This window comes from Euleptes europaea, chromosome 11 (assembly GCF_029931775.1).
Source record: "Euleptes europaea isolate rEulEur1 chromosome 11, rEulEur1.hap1, whole genome shotgun sequence".
Classification (NCBI taxonomy): domain Eukaryota; kingdom Metazoa; phylum Chordata; class Lepidosauria; order Squamata; family Sphaerodactylidae; genus Euleptes; species Euleptes europaea.
The window spans coordinates 11,605,360-11,619,902 of record NC_079322.1 but is presented as its reverse complement, the minus strand read 5'-3'; the positions used below and the strand labels follow the sequence as shown (position 1 = coordinate 11,619,902).

General features: G+C 41.6%; 1 protein-coding gene across 1 annotated transcript in view; it reads left to right on the top strand.

Annotated features, from left to right (window-relative positions):
• VWC2 (von Willebrand factor C domain containing 2) overlaps positions 1 to 14,543 on the top strand; it is a 114,261-nt gene that overhangs the window by 14,246 nt on the left and 85,472 nt on the right. Inside the window, exon 2 of the mRNA XM_056857535.1 lies at positions 5,316 to 5,445. Within this exon, the coding sequence (XP_056713513.1) occupies positions 5,316 to 5,445 (130 nt within the window). The remainder of the gene's footprint in view (positions 1 to 5,315; positions 5,446 to 14,543) is intronic.

The following is a 14,543-nucleotide window of genomic DNA, read 5'->3' as shown; positions in this document are numbered from 1 at the left end:
AGGGACAGGATGGCCGAGGCACCACTGCAGCGTCTCCAAAGGCTTTAAAAAGCTTTTTATTTTTTAAATGGGGCAAAAAGCTAGCACAGCAATGTTGTTCTCCCTGTCGGCGTACCCGGGCCGAAAAGGGACAGGAAGCTGCCTACTGGCAGTTCTGCCCCCCCGGGATGCCCCACCAATACCTCCCGGGACGCCGGTGCGGGGCTTTTGCGCTGTCCCCTAGTTCCATCGTGAAATCTTCAGGATTTTTGCTCTAATCTATTCAAGCAACCATTATCAGTCAGAGGCCAAACTTCTTCTGTCAAAAATCTTTCTTTGTCAGATGAAAGACTAATTATTAGGGGTGGATGCTAGGACTAGGTGTAGTAGCCTGATCTGACCTGTTCTTGGGCCAAACTGCATTTGTTTCGACATCTGTTTTTCTTAATGGTGAAATCCAAGGAAGTATCTGGGGTGATGATGAAAACAGAGTGGATTAAACTAATGATGACTAAACAAACATTATTTTTTTAAAATTCAAAAATTTAAATCAGTTTTTTTTAAATCACACTGATTATTTCTCCCCCCTTTTTTGGGGGGGGCATTTCTGCTTTTTGAAAATAACATAAACATTTACCCCCTCTGCTTCTAGAAAATGTTGTGCAGTTAGCGCACAATCCAGCACACCCAACTTTGTACTGGATTGTAGGTTTTGTCCTAAATAAACAAATCGTGTTCAGTCTCCTTGCATGTATACAGAGAACCAAACAGTAATCTATTAAAATATTGTCGAAGGCTTTCACAGTCAGAGTTCATTGGTTCTTGTAGGTTATCCGGGCTGTGTGACCGTGGTCTTGGTATTTTCTTTCCTGACGTTTCGCCAGCAGCTGTGGCAGGCATCTTCAGAGGAGTAACACTTCAGAGGAGTAACACTTCAGAGGAGAGACACTGTCCTTCAGTGTTACTCCTCTGAAGATGCCTGCCACAGCTGCTGGCAAAACATCAGGAAAGAAAATACCAAGATCACGGTCACACAGCCCGGATAACCTACAAGAACCAGTAATCTATTAATTTATATAGCTCTCTTGGCATCTATTATTGCACAGGGCAAAAGAAATGTGAATGACATGACTGAGAGTTCTGATTATGCTCCAAGGTAGAGATGTAAAATTCCCAGAAATATTGAAGCCATTGGAGGGGAAAATATCTTTTCGGGGGGGTGGGAGTAGCATACATTTTAGGGGGAAATGAAATATATACAGTACTTTTTATCAAACTTAAACCTGTTTCACTGCTTTAACAATATCAAAATATATTATTTACATTGCACCTTAGCATACACAGTTATTATAAGTGTTGTACTTAGGTATTTATGGGATTTAGTTGCAAACGCCTTACAGTGTCATCCTAAAAACATTTCACTGGGATTAAACCCCATTGAATAGGTTTGTGCAGGAGTATATGTGCTTAGAATTGCTTTTTAATGTCTACAAGCAAAATTGCAAATATACCGTATATACCCGTGTATAAGCCGACCCGCGTACAAGCCGAGGTGCCTAATTTCTCCCCCAAAATGGGGGAAAATTAGGCACCCGTGTATAAGCCGAGGGTCGGCTTATAACCCCCCCTGCAGGCTTACCTTTTCCAGGTGTGCAGGCAGGTGGCGGCGGCCCCCCCTCGTGGCCCAGGAGGCCTCGCAGGCCGCTCCTAGGCCGCTCCAGGCCCGGCGAAGGCGGCGGTGGGCACTCCTGGCCAAGGGGAGCCGGGTGCGCCCGGCGGCGGCGGAAGCGCGGCCTTCCCTCGGCCACAGGAGGCCCCTCCAGGGCGCTCCTGGCCAAAGGGAGCCGGGTGCGCCCGGCGGTGGAGGCGCGGCCTTCCCTCGGCCACAGGAGGCCCCTCCAGGGCGCTCCTGGCCAAAGGGAGCCGGGTGCGCCCGGCGGTGGAGGCGCGGCCTTCCCTCGGCCACAGGAGGTCCCTCCAGGGCGCTCCTGGCCAAAGGGAGCCGGGTGCGCCCGGCGGTGGAGGCGCGGCCTTCCCTCGGCCACAGGAGGCCCCTCCAGGGCGCTCCTGGCCAAGGGGAGCCGGGTGTGCCCGGCGGCGATGGCAGCGGCGGCGGTGGTAAGTTCCCTCCTCCCTCCCTCCTCTACCGTATTGACCCGCGTATAAGCCGAAGCCGGCTTTTTCAGCCCTTTTTTTGGGCTGAAAAACTCGGCTTATACGCGAGTGTATACGGTATCCAGTACTAAAGCAAGAGAGAGCTGCAAACTGCTGTACCTTGTGCTATCTTAGCCCATTTCACTCAGAATGGATTTTGGACATGATATCTTATCATGCAGAAAATCTTAGGCAGCTGCATAACACAGCGTTTTATAAGCCTTTATCAAGCAATCCTACTGAAAAGGTCTCCAAAATCATATGCTCAGTAGTTTTTAAGGGTCATCTCTTGGTTACATCGACCAGCAGGTTGCTGACTTTTTGATAGTGTCCTACCCCAAAGTACCCATTTTCTATTCTCTGCCTAAAATCCACAAGGACAGCCGGTTCCCTCCTGGCCGCCCCATAGTCTCCTCAAAAGGGGCTTTACTTGAGCCCATAACACGATTTCTAGATTTTCATCTTAAGCCATTTACTCGAGACACTGAGTCTTACATTCTTGATTAGGGTGACCTCATTAAACATATTGAAGGTTTTGTTATGCCTAGCCATACAGTTTTAGCATCTCTTGATGTAGCTGCTCTCTATACAAATGTGCCTTTAGACCGAGCCAGGGACATCATTTTTCAGTGTCTTCAATCTAGAGCATCTCTACTCCTCCCCACTTGATTTTTTGCCGCCTCCCCCCTATTCATCTGTCATCGGGCATTACAAATGTGGTTCCTGCACAGTCTGCTCACTGAGTTTACCTGTTAAGAAATTCAGATCTGCTTCCTCTGATTTTTGCTTTAAGTTGCAGCAATTTTCTAATTGTTCGACCAGCGGAGTTATTTACGCCATTACTTGCTCTTGCTCTAAGCTTTATATAGGTAGCACTATGAGACCGGAAAAACTTCGGATCGGTGAGCATCACTTCCGTATCCAGCCACAGGTAGTCGAAGCTCCACTTGTCAGTCATTTTCTTGAGAACAGGCATAATGAGAACAATCTCCTTTTTTTGTCTTATGGGTGTATCATGGGCATCAGTATAATGTGAACAATATTCATAAAATCTTGTTGCAAAAAGAAATGAAGTTCATACACTTATTTAATACATTAGCCCCTAATGGACTAAATATGGAATTTGATCTGTCATGTTTTATTTGAATTTATTTGAATTATTTGAACTATTTGTATTATTTGAATATATATTTTGGTTATTTGCAATTACATGGGTAGTGTTATCTCTGGAGTAGGACTGTACTCCTTTAAAAAAATACCTGGGTACCATGACTTGACAGCCTATAATTAAGAGGTGGTCAGTTCTGGTTTAGTGGTGTGACAGGACACCTGTAGCCTATTAAGCGGGACTTTCGCCTGGCTCTCTCAATGACGACTTGGTATATCGGTGAGACGTTTCAGCCCTGACAGGTGTTTTGAACTGCATGAGTCTTATATACAAGGTATATTTATTTTTGTATAATAATTGCATGACTTGCACAACATCTGTTTATATCATGTGTTAGCATTTCTTGGTATATTGTTATATTTATTTTTGAGCAGAATATATCTTCTTGTATTATATTTTCTTTTCTAAAAATGCCAGGCTGATGAAGCCACCTAATGGTGAAAACATTTAAAACAATCCAGAGAACGTTTCCTGTATATTTTATATCTCCTGGCTTCAGTTCTACAATTTTTGTGAAGAAGATACATCTAATCTGCAGCCTTTGCTCAGACAACTTGAAATGATATGAAGTCGAGGAACTGGACTGAGTATATAATACACAAGTTTGATGCACTTTCTTTCATAGTATTTTTGACCAATTGGTCTTTTTTTGAGAATACAGTGTTGAGCCTGATTGCTGTTCATTTTGATGCTACTATCAGGATGGGGCCAAGCTTTCAGAATCCAGCAGTCTCCCTCTGGTTGCAGCTCATGAATTCATGGGGAGCTGGTGAGGTTTGTCGGGAGCAGTGGCAGCTGAGTTATGAGGCGAATGTTTTTTTAAAAAATTATATGTAAAAAAATAAAATAAAGCCTTCGTAATGGTCATAAATATAGAAAGTTTAAAAACACATCCGGAAATAAATCTTATGCGATATTTTTATCTAATATTTTGTATGGCTTGATGTAAATTCTTAACCAAAGTCGTAGGTCTTGCCACATAGACAGTTGCTCATAAAATCTGATATAGAATTAACAGTGCTTCCAGATGTGTGTACATCAACCTGTGATGAATCGGTCATTTACATTGATTGTATATCAGCTGTGCATAAGAATTTTATAACGGATATTTTTATATGCAGCCTGTATTCCAGGCCCTGTGTTTTTAACATTTTTATAGTGTACACCTTACAATAAATGTAATTATTTTGTTATAGTGTATAGTTTGTAGCTCAACCTTTGGAGCTCGCTCTACATATTTGGTTGAGTTTTCCCCCCTTTTTTATTGTTCAATTTTGAAAGCTAACCGGGTCCTTCCAGTTGCAGCTTAGGGTGGTTGTTTGAACAAGGGCTGTTTGGAGGAACTGCAGGCAAGTTAAAAGACAGATTTGCATCTGTCAAATTGTTCAGGCACCATGGCAGCCCGGTATCTGGAATCGGTCCAGCCTTTTTCTGTTGTATTAGATTTTTATCTTGCCTTTCCTCCAAGAAGCTCCGGAGGGCAGATACATCTTCCCATTTTATTCTTACAACAACTTTGTGAGGTAGGCAAAGTGGGGAGATGATGACAGGCCTGATATCATTTGCTGAGTTTCAAGGCATAGTGGGTTTTTGAACTTGGGCTCTCTGATACCAGTTTGCCATCCTAACCACACTAAGATACCTCAGTGGAAGTATGTACATAACTCTCAGAGGAATCAGTAGTAATTTAATGTGCATAACCTTTCAGTTGGCTATTCCAATTTTTATTTAAGTATGGTATGATAAAGTGTTTTTTCTGGGGAAAAGATTTTTGTGTGGCTTTGTTAGCCCCTAGAGTTGGGGCATGTTACACTATTGTGTAATGTTTACATGATATTATATACATTTACATTTGACTGACTATAAGGCTTGAGTGCACAGAACTATTTGTAGTCACTTGGTTTAGTCATCGTTTGAATAACTGGAACAAAGGAAGTCACAAAGTGGAATAAAGTATATGCCTGTGAAAATCTACTAATGGAGTTGGCTAAAAAAATGGTTTGTTTGTTTTCAGGTTTCACCGTGTGAGAAATGCCGCTGTGAAGCCAATGGGGAAGTGGTGTGCACCGTGTCCGCTTGTCCTCAGACTGACTGTGTGGACCCTGAATACGAACCAGATCAATGCTGCCCCATCTGCAAAAACGGTAAGTAATGCATGCAAGCTTCTCTGGTAGGCTGTTGGAAGCCAGCTTTTGTATTCCAGTGACAGTGACAGTACCTGCCTTTCTTTTGGCATTTTGTAGTAATCCTCCTCAAACTGGTATATGTCAAAGGCTTCATGTAAACATGCTCAGAAATCATTTGCACTCATGCCTCTTAGATGGCTATGATTAATAGCAATTGCATTTTGCCTTTAAAACTCTGTGCTCCCACAAAATCTCAGCATGGCACTAGTTGGACCACTGTCTCCCAAATCTTGCAGACCATGTGCTCCTTTGCACTTAAGTGTGATGTGTATTTCTAATTCCACACACTTGTATGAGCTCTGACCTATAATTATCTTCTGCTCTACCCTACCCCACCTGATTAAAAGTTGGATGGAAAGTCCAGGGTTGCTATACAGAGGAAAGCAATGGCAAACCACCTCTGTTTGAGTCTTGTCTTGAAAACCTCATGAGGGGTCACCATAAGTCAGCTGCAACTTGACAGCACTTTACACACACTGCAACCCTGCCCCCCTCCCGCAAACTTTCTTCCTATTTTCACTGCAGTTCTTGGCTCCTTGAGAATTACAATCACAGTTTTCACTCTCCTCCTATTGCCTATGATTCTGTGATTCAGGCTACACCTGGAGTATTCTGTGCCATTCTGGAGGCCTCACTTCAAAAAGGATGTGGATAGAATGGAGTGGGTGCAGAGGAAATCAACGAGGATGATTAGGGGTCTGGAGACCAAGCCCTTCGAGAAAAGGCTGAGGGACCTGGGAATGTTTGGAGAAGAGGAGATTGAGGGGGACATGATTGTGCTCTTTAAGTATTTGAAGGGCTCTCACTTAGAGGAGGGCAGAGAGCTGTTCCTATTGGTAGCAGAGGTTAAGACTCTCAATAATGGCTATAACTGAAGTCCTGCACAGCCCATGGGATAAGCAGATTTTCCACATCAAGACAATGAGCTGTGAGGAATGACTGCATGGCTTTAAATACAGTACAACTGTGACAAGGAAGAAAAATAGCCAGACTCATGAGTAATAAAATGATTATTTTATCAACATTTCTTTCCAATCGAAGGAGCTGAGTTGAAGTTGTCCATAAAAATATAGACAAATTAATAACTGCTTTTTGCTGTCTTCAGTAACATCAGAAAGATTTGCAGATCTATTGTTTTGTGACCACTTTTTTGAGGTCCACCTATTTTTCTTTCTTTAAGCCCCCCTTTCTTTCAGCAACTTGAACCCAAAGCAGACAACAAGAATACAAGCAATCTAAATTGTCACAGATAAAAATAAGCAAAATAACATAAATAATAGAAGACGATCCCTCAAACAGCAGCAAGTATAACTGACACCCCCTTGAAAGATCAGTGCCCAGCAAGAAGCCAAACAGCAAGAAGCCCTTAGATCTTACCCCAAAAGCCCACATAAAGGCCTTGGTTTTCCATCTGCTCAGAATCGCCATCAGATTGGAGGGCGTCCTAAATTTTTCTGGAAGGCTGTTTCAGAAAACGGAGGCCAAAGCTGAAACAACTCATGAATGGGCAGCAGTGGATAGCAACTCAGTAAGGAGGGAGGGGCCTAAAAGTGTTGCTTTTGATCTGTTAGTCTCTTGCCTTGAAAATTCCATAAGGGGTTGCCATAAGTCAGCTGCGACTTGACGGCACTTGACCACAGACACAATAAAGAGCAAATTCGACTGACATCTGATAGACGATTCCAGTTTAATAGTTCAAGCTCTTTTTTAAATCAGAGTACAAGCTCTATCAACACCTAATTTAGACAAGCCAGAAAGGGAAAACCCTAGTCCTGCTAGTTTAGAATCCAGAAATTGGCACTATGGACTTACAAAAGAATCAGAGTGTGGCCAAGACAACCGGGGGGGGGGGGGACTGAGAAAAGTGTAAGAATAATCTAAACTTTAGGGCAGCAAGCCAAGCAAGCCAAGCTGTTTCGTGCCAGCTTCAAGACACAGGACTGATGACACCTGGGAATGCCAAACAAGGCAGGAAAGAAAGATGATTGGGTGGCTTCCATGTTGGAACCAGAAGCTTGGATCCATATAGGGACCCATATAGGAGTTGGACTGTGATTTTTTTTCTGAAACGCCTGTAAAGCTGATGGGATGCGATGACTGCCCCTGGTAAAGAAGAATCTTCAGATAGCTGCTATATTTGTATTTGTTAAGGTATTAATGGAATGGGGGATCCATGAGAGAGAGGCATGAAATAATAAGCCTAAATAATTAAAGGCATGAACCTGCCCAAGATGTTTATCTAAGGACCAAGAGAGTGATTGATGCTGTCTAGATTTGGAAAAGACTATTACTTGGGATTCATGGTAATTGAAGTAGAGAAATTCAGCTGCACAGTGAAATGAAAAGATTTTAAGAGCTCGCCACATGGTCACTGCTGAGGGGAAAAGTAAAACAGCATTGTCAGCATAGAGAAGAATAGAGACTGGATGGCCTGCCAGTTTAGGAGCATGTATTGCATTTGCAGTAAGTTTCCGGGGAAAGTCATACAAGTAGAGATTAAAAAATTGCAGAGCCAACCAGGGTGGATTTGATTTAAATCAAATTAAAGACTAGATTTAAATCATGATTTTCTACATAAAGACTCATTCTTGCTGGTATAATCTTAATATTTACAACCAAATGAAGGTTTCATTTTTTGGAATAATAACTTTTCAGATTAGTTTTACAGATATATCCAAATTACTGATTTGGTTATACTATTAGAAATACATAGATAGATAATTCTGAAATTATTGCAAGGTAAACTATCTCCAGTTTCATTCGGGCCACCAGGCCTTGCACTTCTTTGTTGCAGTGTTTGCATCTTGCACACATTACCCATAGGTAGAGGAACTTCATTAAAATATTCCCAAACGGTCTCTTTTTTAGCCTGCTGCCATTATAGGTTTTTCCCTCCTGGGAGAGAATAATATAATAAACCTCAGGCTATACACACAAAGATCCCAAGACTTGTGGAGTATTCTGCTGAAAAGGTTTCACTATCATTTTTACTGCTTGCCCCTCCCTCCTCCCACCTAGCTCATTTTGCAGATCTGTTCCACTTTAGTCAATCTTCTAATCATTGAACTTCTTGAAACTTAGCACTTAAGAGCTAAGGGGTTGATTCTGTGTACATAGATTTGCAAAGGAGCAATGGGATTAAGGTCTTTTTGTCAACTCTGTATGTTTAATTTATAACATTTTTGATGTGAAGTGCATGTTTTCTCTGCAGACACAAATTCACAGTTTTGAGAACTGCAAAAACAAGCATTGGTGATAATATCTTCTAGACAGAAAAAATTCCCAAAATAATCTTACAGAAACCTCTGGAAGAGCATGACATTGTGAATGGTTTAATGGAATTCATTTACCAAAAAATTTAAACATTGCATGAATATACAGTCTCATGCTACATAATTAAAAACTAATTCTTATTTCATGATGAATAACCTTTGGATTATAATGTATCTTAAATAGAAGACCATTTAAACTACCTTTAGATAGATTTTTCATAAAAAAACATTTTGTTACAAAAATCTGATTTAAATTTTAAAAATCTGACTTAAATTTTTTAAAAAACTGATTTTTAATGTATATATTTTTAAAATATTGGTTTTTATCCACCCTGGAGCCAGCACACAGCCCTGACATACTCCCTGGGTAGCTGCAAGTGGACTGGTTAAATAACCCTGATGGTTACATCGAACCCTCAATTTGAAGGGTGCATAAAGATGTTTAGTTAAAATCCTATATGATATTGAGGTGGCCACCAATTTCTCCCAAAGTTGTCTGCGGGAGATTAAATCAAATGCCGTTTGCAGATCAATAAATGCAGTATGCAGCTTTCCCTTTTTTTGAGAAGTGTACTTTGCAGCCAGAGGGTGCAAGACATGGGCATGGTGCAAAGTGGAGTTCCTCTTTCTAGAGCCAGACTATTCAGGACCCAAAACAGAAGAGTTCCTGATCTAAACTTTAGGGGAGCAAGCCAAGCAGAGGTGGCCAGCTGTTTCGTGCCAGCTTCAAGGCACAGGACTGATGAAGCCGCACACCTGGGAGTTGTTTCAGGAGTAGATGAGCAATGCATAATTGACCTAACACAGATGCTAATTGGATTGTAATTTGCTGCATCCTTGGTGTCCCCATTCTTGTGAATTGGTATAATAATAGAAAGCTTTTATGCTTCCTTTCCAAGAATGCGTCAGAGGCGGCTTACAAAATAAAAAATAATAAAAACAAAATATTAAAAGGTATTAAATTAAAAGTCAGCATTGAAAACCCCATGCTAGCATGTTGTGGGGTTTTCAGAAAACTTTTGATCATTTCTGTTCTATTGTTACTCCAAGCACAGGGGTCTCCGTTTATTGGGGGAAACTAGCTGGAGACTAGATAGAGCTATGCAAGAGGGGATCTTTTAACCAATTCTGCCCCAGGTGACCAAGCCAAATGGAGAACACCCGGTAACGAGGAGGCTTTTATGAATTTTAAGGATTTTATTAAGAAGGTAATCTAATAGGTTGAACACACACATACACAAGCAATTTCTACCACACACAGAGCTAAGAGAATAAAGGTTTAAGAGTCCCACGCAGGTTATAGTTACCTTCCAGAAGTAGCGATGTCTAGAATGGCAGTGGCAAAGGAAGCTAGTACTGACCAGCAATACCTAACAAGGAAAACGATACACACACAACGTATCGTGGCTCACACTTTGGATTCAGGAAGTGTTAGCAAAGAACAGTGGGCTTTGGGGCTACAGTTATACCCCAAAATGAAGCTGGAGGCTATGACTGGCAATGTCTGCATATTGCTAGTGACAAAAGGATTGATTGTCCGCAGTAGGATTAATCAGGTGCAGACAATAAGAACATCATAAAATGATGGCTGGATACTTGGGAGTAAGTGTCTGAGCATGGAGTGATAGACTTGGAGATTAACGGGGCATCCGGAAGGTGAGTCATGAAGGGGCTTGGCCAGAGACAGGATGGAGCTGAGGGGTACATGCGAATGGACTGACAGGATTTGGCAGGGCGTGAGCTATCTATTGCAGGAAAGGTAAAGAAATGTAAATGGCTTATCTTGGTCTTCTTTGTCTTCACGGAGACACTGCAACATTCCTTTCCGGGGAGGGTATGGCTCACCTTTAGCTGTTCAGGCCCTGTCCTTTTCCCTCAGCCTTGCACAACCAAGATGGATGCCAGGAGACTTGTGTCATCCCTGGCTACACTGCACTGTGCACCAGCTTTGGTTCTGGTACACCATATGGGGGTGTCCCAGGATTGGCCAGGGTCTGGTCGGAGCTAATAACACTGTAGCTGGCATTCTTGCTGCCTTGAATCTTTTGCATTGAAGGTTTGTTTCTTTTAGTGTATGTACATTTAACGATGCCAGGAAATACCACTGATTTTGGTTTATGAAAGGGAAAGATCACAAATCCATTTTATTTTGTGACTAACCCGAATGATCAGCAACTTCAGTTAAGCCATTCGGGCATTTAGTGAATGCACAGATGGCAGATTGCTGTGCAAGAAACCTAGGAACCATTACCGTATTGACCTGAAAGCAAGACACCTATGAACCCCCATGTAACAACAAATCATACTGCCTAATGTCGCAGTTAGTGATTTACACTAGGTCTCTGAAGGGAAAGCTACTTGGCATTTAAGATCATAAACATTCAGGTTAATTAAACAGGGGGTTAAGGACTAGATTAATCATACTCTCAGTGATATCATTAATTTTGACTCTGATATTGAGAAGTGTGCCACTCCAAGACACCAATTAATTTTCTGTAATAGCCTCTTGCTAGCTATTTTTTGATTGCGCTACAGTGGCAGCATATGTGAAGGAGGAGTATCTTTTGACCAGTATGCAAGTGATCCGGTGGCTTTATTCTCACACTTCTATTATTTATTTAGTACATTTTTTCCCAGCCCTTCCTCCAAGGAGTGCAGGTGAGCATACCTAAAAACAGCCATGCTGGAACAGAATAGTGGTTCATCTAGCCCAGTAACCTGTTTCACACAGTGGCCAACCAGTCACCCCAGAGGGCATAGAGTCCAAGCTGCCTCCTAGCTCTGGGATTTGCTGCCTCTTACTGGAGGTTCCCTTTAGTCACCATGTCTAGCAGCCATTGGTGGACCATGACTCTGTTGAACCCCCTTTTAAAGCCACTCATGCTCATGGCCTTCCCTACATCCAGTGGCAGTGGAATCCATGATTTAATTGGTCATTGAGTAAAGAAGTAATTTCTTTTGTCCATTCTGAGCCTGCTGCCCATCAATGCTACTGGGTGCCCCTAAATTCTAATATTATGGGAGACTGCAAATAGTTCTCTCTATCCACTTTCTGTACCTCATACATAATTCTGTAAATCTCTGACATGTCCCTCCTTAGCTGTCCCAGACACTTTAGGGCTTTTTCCCCTCATAGCAACCCTGTAATCATCTTGGTTGCCCTACTCTATACTTTTTTCCAGTCTGCAGTCTCCTGTTTGAGATGCAGCAACCAGAACCGTGTACAGTACTTTAGATCAGGGCTTCTTAAACCTTTTCCACTTGCGACCCCTTTTTACCCGAGAATTTTTTATGCGGCCCTGGGTATATAGGTATATAAAATAGGTATACAAATCAGAAATTTTCTGATAATAAACCATAAATAAATTTATTTTAAAACAATTCTTTGGTATACATATAATTTTACCATTTTTTCACGACCCCCACATTCAGCTCCGTGGCCCCATATGGGGTCACAACCCACAGTTTAAGAACCTTTGCTCTAGATGAGGCCACACCCATAAATATATACAGGGACCTTATAATATTAGTGTTTTATTTTCAGTCCCTTTCTTGATCACCCCCAGCATGGTGCTTGCACTCTTCACCACTGCCACATGCTGACTCAACATTTTTCTTTGAGCTGTCCATTACAACCCAAAGTTATCTTTCCCTCTCAGTCTCAGCCAGTTGAGATCCCCTCAGCATATATTTAAAGTTAGGATTTTTTTGTTCGAATGTGCATTATCTTATACTTACCTCCATTGAACTTAATATGCCATGTTGTTGCCCACTTACCCAATTTAGAGATGTCCTCCTTAAGCTCTTTACAGTCAGCCTTGGCTTTCACCATCATAAATAATTTGGTATCATTGACAAACTTGGCCACTGCCCTGCTCACTGCCAATTCCAAATCATTTATTTTTTAATTTATTTTTTATTTTATTTTATTGCATTTCTGCCCTGCCCTCTCCAACTCAGAGGTCAGGCTCAGAGTGACTTACACAATCCAAAATATAATAAAACAATAAAACATTTTAAAATGCCATTTAAAATACAATTTAAAATAGCCCAAACCAATCTAATAAATAGGACAATAATGCCCCCAATGGTGCTAAAAGCCAAAAAAATAGCCATCTGCAGTAGGGTATAAATGGTATAAATGGGGGTGGCGCTCAGCAGCGGGGAAGGAGGAAAGGATTAGGGAGGCCAGTATTTATAATGAGAACCATAGCTGGTCATAAGCCCAACGGAGCGTCTTGCAGGCCCAATGAACAGACTCAATAACAACAGTCCCAATACAGGTCCTTGTGGGACCCCACTGCTTACTTCCCTCCATTGCAAGAACTGTCCATCTATTCCTACTCTCTGTTTTCTGTTGCTTAACTACTTTTTAACCAATAGAGGGCCTTTCCTCGTATCCCATGACTGCTAAGCTTTGTTCAGCAGTCTTTGAGGTACTTTTCAAAAGTTCTTTGGAAATCCAAATATATAATGTTTACTGAATCACAAGCTTGTTAACCTTTTCAAAGAACGACAAAAGTTTGGTAAGGCAGGACTTCCCATTGCAGAAGCCATACTAATTTCCCCTCAGTAACTTTGTTCCTCTATATGTTTAATAGTCCTGTCTTTACTAACAATTTATCCTCATTTACCTGGAACAGGTGTTAGGCTAATTGACTGTAATTTCCTCTAGATCACTGGTTCCCAACCAGGGGTCCGTGGACCCCCAGGGGTCCACGAGAACTAAATTAAGGTCCGTGAAACAAAGTTATAAACCCATAATAAATTAATATTTTCAATTAAAAGTTCTCTATTATAAAAAATATTCAAATATTATTCTAAGTTTAATAACAGTTATGATTAAAGTTTATTTTCAAATTCTCTGAATTTTTATTTTGAACCTTGGGGTCCCTGCACCGAGCAAAAAAGTCCTAGTGGTCCCTGGTCAAAAAAAGGTTGGGAACCACTGCTCTAGATCCCTTTTTCAAAACCAGTGTAGCACTGGGTATTTTCCAGTCCTCTGGTATGAAGGCTGATTATAGTGGCAACTCACACATACTGTGACACACAACTCAACAGTTTCATATTTAAATTTCTTAAGCACCGTAAGGTGTATGCCATCTGGAACCAGGGACTTACTGGTTTTTAATTTGTCCAGTAGTCCTAGGACCTCATCTCTTGTCAACTGAATTTGACTCTGTTGTTCAGACACCCTTCCCGAAAGCTGCAGGAAGCTACTTCCCGAAAGCACTTCTAATCAAGCGAAGTATAATGACCATTCACAGTATCAGTAAATGGAGACTATGCAGTCTCACTAATTTTGCTGAGCTGATTAGCATTTGTAAATACTGAGGAATCCTTGGTCATTGTTGAAGGCTCAGAAAGCAATCAGGTTTCTTGATAGATTCTAATTTCAGCCATTTTGTGCTGGAGTCTCCCTTTGAAGTTCTTTACGGTGAAAAAGAATGACTTCTAGATCAGCAACCGAATCCCCTTGGAGAGTAAAATGTTCTCCCTCTGATTTCTAAATCCTGAAACTTTAACAATGCAGTCCTATTCAGGGTTACTCTAGTCTGAGCCCATTGATTTCACTTGGTTTAGGCTGGAGTAACTCTTCATAGGGTTGCACAGTAAATGTGTGTCCGTTTAATTCATACCATAATATTCCACATTACTATGTATGGGTGTGAAAGCTGGACAATGAAGGAGGCTAACAGGAAGAAAGGTGATTCCTTTGAAATATGGTGTTGGAGTTGTGAAAGCTGGACATTGAAGAAGGCTGACAGGAAGAAAGGTGATTCT